The sequence below is a fragment of the Pygoscelis adeliae genome, unplaced genomic scaffold (genome assembly GCF_000699105.1).
Source record: "Pygoscelis adeliae isolate BGI_AS28 unplaced genomic scaffold, ASM69910v1 Scaffold338, whole genome shotgun sequence".
Classification (NCBI taxonomy): domain Eukaryota; kingdom Metazoa; phylum Chordata; class Aves; order Sphenisciformes; family Spheniscidae; genus Pygoscelis; species Pygoscelis adeliae.
In genome coordinates, this window is record NW_008825305.1 from 87,228 (window position 1) to 97,094 (window position 9,867).

General features: G+C 46.6%; 1 protein-coding gene across 4 annotated transcripts in view; it reads left to right on the forward strand.

Moving 5' to 3' along the window:
* CALCOCO2 (calcium binding and coiled-coil domain 2) overlaps window positions 1-9,663 on the forward strand; it is a 10,289-nt gene extending 626 nt beyond the window's left edge. Inside the window, exons 1-12 of one of the 4 annotated variants that reach the window (XM_009330141.1) lie at window positions 486-1,085; window positions 1,958-2,146; window positions 2,502-2,604; window positions 2,981-3,114; window positions 3,853-3,978; window positions 4,464-4,591; window positions 4,703-4,793; window positions 5,551-5,673; window positions 7,543-7,638; window positions 8,328-8,463; window positions 8,868-8,905; window positions 9,434-9,663. In XM_009330141.1, the coding sequence (XP_009328416.1) occupies window positions 1,065-1,085; window positions 1,958-2,146; window positions 2,502-2,604; window positions 2,981-3,114; window positions 3,853-3,978; window positions 4,464-4,591; window positions 4,703-4,793; window positions 5,551-5,673; window positions 7,543-7,638; window positions 8,328-8,463; window positions 8,868-8,905; window positions 9,434-9,610 (1,362 nt within the window). In that variant the 5' untranslated portion in view covers window positions 486-1,064 and the 3' untranslated portion in view covers window positions 9,611-9,663. Of the gene's footprint in view, window positions 1-485; window positions 1,086-1,110; window positions 1,136-1,750; window positions 1,826-1,957; window positions 2,147-2,501; window positions 2,605-2,980; window positions 3,115-3,852; window positions 3,979-4,463; window positions 4,592-4,702; window positions 4,794-5,550; window positions 5,674-7,542; window positions 7,639-8,327; window positions 8,464-8,867; window positions 8,906-9,433 lie in introns of those variants that run through there. The other 3 variants (XM_009330143.1, XM_009330144.1, XM_009330142.1) reach the window with 3 other exon arrangements.
* The last annotated feature ends 204 nt before the right edge of the window (window positions 9,664-9,867 follow it).

Sequence of the window (9,867 nt, forward strand, 5' to 3'; positions counted from 1 at the left end):
GATTAAGGTGCTGTCCTTTGGTTTTTTTTCTTTTTTTCTTTTTTTTTTTTTTCCTGTTCGGCGGCTGTCGAGAGGTCCCTGGTGTTCAGGAACGTAAGGCACATCAGGGTAGGAAAGATGGACAGCAGCCAGATAAAGACCGAGGCTGAGACGAACCGTACACCATTTCCTACGTTTTACTGAGAGAACTGAAACTGCAGCCCTGGATGTCCCGGAGGGTTGCGCCTCATCCGTGCCCAGGGTCTGCCCTGCCTCCCGCGCCCAGCAGGAGGAATTCTCCGTCCTCCCAAGGCAGCCTGTGTCAGGGCAGTTATCGCTGCTCTTCCCAGCTGTTGGATACCTTTTCCTTTCCGAGCACAGCCCCGCGACCCCCGTCTGAACTTCTGCCTGATTTTCAGGCCGTTCTTTGGCACAGAATACAGACGATCTCCTGGGTGATGCCAAAAAAAAAAAAATGAGCAGGGTTCCAGGGAGTTCATTTCCGTGTGAAACTTCTGGATTGGAGATGACCTGAAATGCTCCGGTGGGATGGTTGTTCGTGATGAACTTTCCCTCCGTTCTGAGGTCAATACTTGCTCGCTGCTGCTGTCACTAAGATCAGCTGAGGAGGTTCTGCTTTGGATTCCTGGAATTGAACTGTCCGGGATTGGCGGCAGGGTTTTGTCAGCGGTGATCTGCCCCTTGACAGATTGCCAGGGCCAAAGCCTGGCTGCCTGCAAGACGTAGCGACAAAGAGGGTGATGGAGTGTTCTGTTTCCAGTCCTGCCTAGGCTCCTGGCAGCTTGGGTACTGTTTTGATCGATGCACCCACTAGATTTATGTTGTGTGACCTGTAGTGTCACAACGCACTGCAAAGTTTTCTGTATAGATAACTCATGCAAAAGCTTTAACGCCATTTGTTGACCCTGCTGTCACGCAACATATTCCTTTCGTACTGAGAATCATCTTGCAGTTTCAGCGTAGCAGTCACGAGTAGCAAGGCTATAATAGCCTCATGACACAGGCTTGCGAGGCAGAACTACGACGACCTGCCTTACCAGGACCTCCTCCGTTTGTGCTCTTCCATGGGAGCTGAGCTTAGCAAGGTACCTCTCTTCCCTTGGAGCCGGGAAGCTGAAGATGAAAGGATTTGGAGGTCAAGTCATGGCGTTGGATTTGAATGCAGAAGACGGGGAGGCTGTTGAGTTTGCTTCTCACCAGCACGAGTGTGTCTTGTGTCTCACTGCGATCAGCCAGTGAAAGTGGAGTGTGTTAGGGCTGGGACTGCACGAGCCTTGGAGCTCCTAGCATGGTAGATTGTACGCTGCTGGTTTTGTCTTGTACTACTGTCGGAGCATTTCGCTGACACAGTGAAACCTCTATTCTTCTCAAGCAGCGTGCTAGTCTCCAGATTTCAGAAGAGCTGATGCACCCCCACATTAACTACATATGGTGGGGATGTGCCTGGAGCGTCAAATGACGTGAAAAATGTGATGTGAGGCTGCATGCGGGGACAGCCGGTGTTCCAGCAGGGTCTTCAAGCATGGGATCCCACCAGCAGGCACGCGTGCTCCTGCTGCTGCAAGGCACCGCTGCCTCTCCCATGTAACAGGTCTGCAGGATGGTCAGCGGGTCTGGGTCCTGGGGTCCCATGCAGGAGAGAGGCTGCTGTGCCGCGCTGGCGGCCTCAGAGCACCAGGCACCATGGTTGGGAAGCAGCGGTCGGATGAGAGAGCCTTACACGCGTCTGGTAAAAGGATCTGCAAGCTGCCGTGGATGTCAGGAGCAGCCTGGCCGCAGCGGCAGGGACTTGCAGTGAGCTCGTGTGCCTTGCTGAGAAACCTTGGTGTGTGCGCAGGGGGTTTTGGACCTCACAGCTATGTCATTCACAAGCCGTACCTCTTCAGACCCTTCGCGGACACAACCGTGGTGGCAGCATCTGAGGATGAGATAATCCCCTTATTCTTTCCTCTTGTAGACTTCCACAATGGATGAGACCTCAGACGAGCCTCCCACTTCCGCCGTCCTCTTAGACAACTGCCACTTCTCCCAGGTCGTCTTTAACAATGTGGAGAAGTTTTACGTTCCCGGAGGAGACATAACCTGTTATTATACCCTCACACAGAACATCGTTCCTCGCGGGAAGGACTGGGTGGGCATCTTCCGGGTAAGTGAATACTGTGAAACCAGACGTGCCGAGTATGAGGAGGCGGCAGCAGGCAGAAACAAATGGCTTCGGCTTTGGTAGGACAGGGCTGGGGAATGTTTTTTTCAGTAATAACCTTGTGTGATGGAAGATCTTTATTGTGCTTAGGGACAAAGTGCCAGACCTGTTGTGAGCTGAACAACTTCAAGGCTAATCAAACACTCCGATTATCCCTTCATGCATAGACCACAGCTCTCAGAAGTCAGGATATCAGTGCAAAAGTCCTCCCAGTAACTGATCCTTGTGGAAATATAGTCCCATTACCATAGGATAAACATGAACTGTGTGATGCCATATAACAACCTTGCTGTTGCAGGTGGGATGGAAAACGACCCGGGAATATTACACGTTCATGTGGGCTCCTCTGCCCAGTGACGCCCGCAGTGATACCGCTGTGCAGCAACAGATCCAGTTCAAAGGTGAGTCGGGAGCTTGGGTCACTCGGGGGATGTACGGGCACGTGCACACACAGGCACGCACACGCAGACTCCCACTTTGCGGCCACCAATAAGCACTACATTCGGAATTACAGAATATCTGTAGGACCATGCTTGGGGAGACTTATTTCAAATCCCATAAAAAATCACAAAATTGTGAACCTGCTAAATTCTGCCGTCCTGACTGAGTGATATTGTTTGCGTTCTTATCACTGGCACAAGGAACTGCTAGTGGTGCAGGAACAATACTGAGCTAGGACGTCTCAGTTTTCTGAGGTTCTTGCTTTCTGTGCTATGTAGTTAAGAGGCTTGAATAATTAGAAGCTGCGTATGATGGGGTGGTTGTGTTTGTCTGAAGCTTACTACCTACCGAAAGATGATGAATACTACCAGTTCTGCTACGTCGACCAGGATGGCGTGGTCCGGGGAGCCAGTGTGCCTTTCCAGTTCAGAGCAGAGACTGAGGATGATATCCTGGTGGTTACCACACAGGTGTGTGTCCTCTCTTCCCCTGCTTTTTACTGCCTCTGCTTTTATTGGCATATGCTCATTGCTAACATGGAGTGATCCGGTAAATCGGATGCCAAGCTAGAACTCGGCAGACTTGGATTCTATTCTTGGCTTTGCTACTGACCTGTCACGCAAATCTGGGCAGCCTTTGTTTCTCTACCTGCCATTTATCAGACCAGTTTACTTCGATTGTGAGCTCTTTGTGACGGGGGGCCACTTAATACATAGCGTTTCAGGGCCTTTTGAATATTTTTAAATGCGAATGTCATTTTCAGGGGAACAGTGTCCCAGCAGACGGGAGTAAGAGCATGCACATGGACAATAATTGAGGTGCTGTGAAGCCAGGCGCTCTTATTTTGCAGTGTCTTGTGTGCAGCCCTTTTGTTAATGACTACACTGCGCACATGGTCCTAATCTAACAAACTGCAAAAAGCCCCAAACCTCTGCCTCTGCTGACCTCTGTGGACACAGAAAGCATTGAGCATCTCCAAAGATCAGGGGCAGTATGTGCTCGGTATTCAAGAATTGGGTTGATGGTCAGGTTTGGACAGACTGGGGAGAGCGAAGTAGCAGCCTGGTCTGCGCTAGCAGTGAAAGCACGGGGAGGTACACGGTGTTCCCTTTTGCAGAGCTCATCTTTCTCTGCTCTTCGCACTGTGCTATTTGGAATGCAGCTTTTCAGTGCTTCTGTTATGACCGAGCAACTTTGTTGCTTGCCAGGGAGAAGTGGAAGAGATTGAACTACAAAACAGAAATTTGCATAAAGAAAATGAGGAGCTGAAAGCAAGCTGTGCAAGTCTCCAGAAGCAAAACATCGATCTGCAGGAAGAGCTCAACAAGACACAAGTAAACAAAAAAAGTTAATATAATAAGTCAGAAGCTTTAAGCCTGAAAGCTGAAGAGGGACTGAGTCAGGTCTTGTTCCACTGTATGCTTCCAGGAGAAAATTAAAGAGGTTTCTCCCCATATTATCCGTTTAATCTTTTACCAAATCGTACACCACCTCTACTGTGATAAGAACAACAATGATGAAAGAGAGGCATCAGCAGCCACAGAAGTCAGGAACGTGTGGGAAGGGGAGTGTTCAAAAATGTTTTGTGGGCTGTCTCAAAATCCCATTATCGTTATCTTTTCCTCCTTCGGTTTTGCTCAGGGCTTAATATAAATTAAACGGGGTCTGAAAGAGTAGTCAGGGTGCAAAGGAGAGATTTCCCTCCTTCAGATGGGCTGCCTGGAAATGTTGCATTTGGGGGATTTTTGCAGTACCAGTGCAGAGCAGGACTATTGCTTGGGTCCCATTTACCTCCTATCGACCTCACTGTGATTTTCAGGAGCTGCAGAACAGTTTGGAGTCTCTAAGGTGCAACACAGAGAAACTGGAGCTGGAGCTGAATTCCCTGAAAAAGGAAAATAAACATCTAAAGGAGCTGGATGACTGCAGGGAGGCAGAACTGCACCAGTAAGTGTATTTACAGCACATCTCAAAACAGGATTTCATGTAAGCACCTTGCCTTTATGGATGCAATTTCCATCCGTGAAAGTACGGTGTGTTTTGATTTGTTCTGAGTAGACTCAAAGAGCAAATTCAGAATGTGACCTCTGACAAGGAACGCCTGGAAACCAGACTGAAAACAGCCTTGGATCGCATGGACCAGCTGCAGGTAGCAAACATATAGCTGCCCTCTTTTGCTTTGCTTTGCCTCTGACAGAGAACTGAGCAATTTTGAGGAAATACGTGGTGTATGAGTTTCTTTTTTGGTTACCTGGGTTCTTTAGGAAAATGTCAACCTTTGATATGATTTGACCTCCAGGAAACCTCAAGAAATCTGTGTTCTGGAAGGAAGGGTAGAGGGGGATGTGCTAAGAGCAACTGTAAGGATTTCATTCCTTAAAAACATCCCCTTTGCATGCTCATTAAGTTGACCAAAATCAGACTGTTGTTTACCTCCTGCTAGCTAAGGATCCAGGCAGAAAACACGTCAGAAAACATTCTAAAGTTATGTTCAGTACTTGGGTGAAAACGAGACTTCTAGCTGGGAGGTATGTGAAGGGAGAAGGTAGACTGAAAATATCTTGGTTGTTCGGTCTGGGACGTAGGAGACCCAGAACGATGGGCTAACCATCTGGCTGTAGAGTCTGTTTTTCTCTTTGTTTTCTGACTTCCCAGACTAGAAGTGTCATGTTGAAGCTTAGAAAGCTCCTCAGAGAACATATGAATGAATACTGTGTTCTGACGAGTACATCAGCTCCCGTACATCCCCACGTAGCTATTCTCAGTTTCTACAAAGGTTTTAACGGAAAAATGTTTGCAGGAAAAAAATTTGAGCAGCCACGGGTTCTGAGCACAGCCAAGGTGCCCGTGCTCCTCACTCGGAGCTCTTCGATTTTCACTTTCTGCGCACCCTGCTTTCTCCCTAGTCTCAAGTGTTGAATTATGAGAAAGAAGTGGAAAACCTGTCTCAGACGAACCGTGACAAGACAGAGCAGCTTGAAAGCTTAAAGGAAGAGAATCGCCAGTTATGCATGACTAGAACTCAACAGGTAAAGCCTTCCCTGAGTATCACGGTGCTTGGGGGACCCAGGGCGGAGAGGCTGAGGCATCCTTGGCAGTGAGCAGATACAAATGCTGCTCAATCTTACGAGAATCTAGGGGAATCCATGACAGAAAATGTCCCTGATGGCGTGGGTGTCCACATAGGTGGTTCTGTGAACACACCATCTGACAGATTCTTATAGTATACATATATTCTTATAGTATACACATATGTTTTAGTTTTGGAAGAAACATCTGTATAACTAGACACTGCAATTCTGATTCTCTCTAGCAGGAAAATTCAGTCTGTCTTGATCGCTTTTGAATCAGCTCAAGGGATAAAGTAAATCGGTGGGAATTCAGGATTGATATTTGGCTGATTGCAAATCATTGCATCTAAGCAAAATTGTTTCAGGACTGGGACTTACGGGTAAATAAAACAAGTTACCCTAAATCTGCCCAGACTACATGGTGTTAATTTTACCTCCAACAGGAAGCTTGACTAGCAATTGGTGTGAGACAGCAACCTTGCTGGTCTTCTGTCTGTTGATGGTTTTGTCTCTTTCTCATCTTTAATATATCAAATTTAGCATTTAATAATCAAGAAAATAGACGCAATATGCTCAGAATGCACCAAAATAAGATGTAAACAATACAAAGTTCTGTAGTTTGGTGCTCTGCCCCACGTCCTTCTCTGACCCCCCCTTTGCAACTCCGCTCATGAAAATCTGGGATTTCTGTGCAGAAGGAGCAAAATAAGAAGCTTGGACATTGCATGGAATACTCGAAGGGGTCAAACGGTCACTTTGTCTGTCCCGCTGTCTGCAGAATGGGCAGGTGCCCAGCATTTCTGGGGGTGCAGCTGGGGAGGTGGTCCCAAAAGGGCTGAGCACGGAGCTCTGCTGTGTTGTACGGAACCTGCTGGTGCCTGTGCAGGAGAGCTGAGGGTCACTGACAGCATCGTTTTCCACCTTCTTTCGATATGCAGAACCATCACAATTTCCCTGTGATGTTGCACATGACTATATGTATAACAAATTTAAGTTTATGGACAAAAGGCTTGCTTTTCTTCAGTAACTGCTGCAGACTTTTTAGAAGTAATCCACAAACCTCAGCGTTGGAAATCACTCCTTGAAGGAGTGTGAGGGATATAAAAGCAAAGGGCAGCATCCCGTGGCATTTCTTTCTACTGAAGAAACCATCATTGGCAGTGACTGAAGCCATCACATCACCTTTAGCCTGTTGCCCTGAGCGACCTTCTAAAGGTGCTTCTCTCTCTGGATGTGCTACTCGGGAAGCTTTTGGAGGCTCTACTCTGACTTTGGCATTGAAAATTAGATGCCTAAAATAGATGATGGGATTACCTCCGCTGTGATGCCAAATGTTCAGGATTCTTAGAGTGATACTTTGAGAATGAGTGCAGAATCCCTAAGTACTCTAGCTTATCTAATTTACTGATTTAATTCGAGTCAACTACAAGATTAATTCCTACGGATGTGCTGGCTACCCATCGTCAGTGCGAGTCTCACAGCACCAGGAAACCTGGCAGACTTGGATAGCTCTCACCTGCCAGGGTGGATTTCACAGCTGTGAGTCCCTTTTCTTCAACCTCCCTCTTTGTTTGACCTGTCATATGTGCCCTTCAGAGGTCATGTGTCATCTCACATGTTGTAATGAAAACACAGAGCGTGAGTGGTGACATGGAGATATCCTAGGTGACAAACTATGAAATGGTAAGACTCCCATTGAAAGCGAGGGTTTATTTGTTGGTAACAAATGCAGCAGGAGGCAGCTAGTATATGATGGCTCCGGTCCTTGGAGCTGTCATCATTGTATTTGCCGGTTTCCCACGATTTACCAAGTAACCCTCTTCATAGCAACAAAACCACGACTTAAAGAAAGAACTTGAGGAGCAGAAGCGTTTGTTTCAGATTCTGCAGGCAAAAAAGAATGAAGCTGATGAGGAAAATCAGGTGAGAACTTGGCACGACTGCCTCGCCTTTCTCCTGTATGGACTATGACACTAGTCTCTCGGTCTAGTGTTCAGTTCCATTAACCCTTCTACCAAACGGATCACTAATTGTGCCTGCACGTGGACCATCACCTAAAGCCAGGCTGCCAGGCTGTCTGCAGGCGCGTACAAATGACCGCGTGCGTACACTCGCAGTGTGTTGTTGCTGCCAGGACTGTACAGCCTAAGAGGAAGGGTCCAAAAACTTGCGCCTTTTTCCCCCGCCACAGAATAGACTGCTTTGCCCATAATAGCATGGGGCTTTTCAAAAACTCCTGATGTTAGCTTAATTCTGACGCCACTGAAATGAATGGACTTACTCGTTCAAATGGACGTAGCCTTTTTGTCCAGTCTAAGCAATGACTGCTCAGTTTTGTTCCTGCATGACTTCAGGATAGTCTTCTGTCTTTGTATTACTCTGTTGTGATCATCTTGTTTGCCTTTCTGAGCAGGCCACGGAATAGATCCTTGCCCTTCCTTACCTCCCTTTCCCATTGGGTCAAGCAGGACTAACACTGAGCTACCTAAAAGAAGTTCAGAGCAATTTTGATTCTGATACAAGAGGATCTGTGTTAGTGCAAAGCATGACTTTTGCCTGAAATGGTCTCCTGAGCTTCTGGAAATTCATCCTGCCCCTCTGTCCCTTTGCAGAAACTAAGGGAAGAGAATGACAGACTCCTGCGGCATCTCTCGCAGGAGGTTTCTTCCTTCTCTGTTGTTTCACAAGCTCAAGCTCCAATTCCAGCTTCTGAAGGAGGAGCCCTTCTGTTTGGAAATCCATATTGTGGTGAGATTACTTGGCATTCTGTCTTAAACCACAAATACATGGCAGTTAGAGTCTCAGCAAATTATCCTCCCTCTCGAATCGAGTGCTGTAGAAAAGACATTATTAGCAGCACCTCTGTGCAGCTTTGCATGTGTGCAGATGACTTGGCAGCTGCAAAATGCTGCCAGGTGTTAAGAGTTGACTTAAGTGATCAGCTGTCTGTTGGTTTTCTGCCAAGAGAGACAACTAGTAGCTAGTTTATTCAGCTGTGAGACAGCTAGTTCTGTGGCTTATGTCCAGTTTCCATAGTCCTAAATATAGAGGTTTAGATCCAGAGCCACGTCCTCATGTTTCAAGAATTACTAGTTATCAGCACATGACATTGTTAATGATTTTGCTGTGGCTAAATTGACTTCTTTTTCCAGCTGCAGGAGCAAACCTGGGGGCAGGAGCTGCAGACATAGTAAGTAAAGCGGACACGGCTGGACATGAATTAGTGGTTTATGGACACGAGTTAGTGGTTTGAAACAAAAAGCTCCAAGTTCAGCTCTGTAGCCAATTGTCTACTTACTGGTTTAGTCCTGGTAAGGTAGCGGACAACAAAATGCAGCCACGTATGCTTAACGCGTAGAATTAATAAGAATTGTATGTCTTAAGGAAGAGAAAGGAAACTCTGTGGACCTTAATCTTTAAGGACCAGCTCTTGGCAGCATCTAACGTCAGAATGAGCAGCATGCAGCTGCTAAATACCTTATTTCATATTGGAGACATGGACATGTGCTATGTAGGATGGAAAGTTAGAGTACCTCTCAGAAGCTCTTGACTTTTAAGTGCTATTTAGAGAAGCCTGGAAACGTTTGAAAACTTGAGAGTGTTAGAAGTCAGGAAGACTTCTCCGAAAGTGATAGCATCTGGCTACAAAACTTCTCTGTGTCTTCTCTTTGAATATAATTTTAAAGCTGACTTTATCTGCAATTGCTTTGTACTTCAGGCTTCTATAAGGAAATGCCCCAAACGCGATGAAGTATTTCCTGAAGATATTGAAACAAGTCAGTATGAAGTCCGTGTGCAGAGCCATCGTCTGGAGTGCCCGGTCTGCAGTGAGACCTTTGAAAAGTCCAATAAGCAGGTGTTTGATGACCATGTTTTTTGTCACAGCCTGGAATAATCCTGAATTCCTATCTGCTCTGTAGAATAGGTGGCAGAGGCCGCAGTATAGAATAGACCAAACTTCACTGTATAGGCTTAATTCATGCTAACATCACCCAGACAAGACTGACTATGCCACTAGGACTGTAATTCTGAGCTTTCTATTCCATGCAGCATATGACCAACACATAAATCAGGTCAGACGTCCACATCCTGAAACTGAATCACCGTCATCAAACTTGAGTCCTCTGCCTTGGATCAAGTCTATATGCTTGT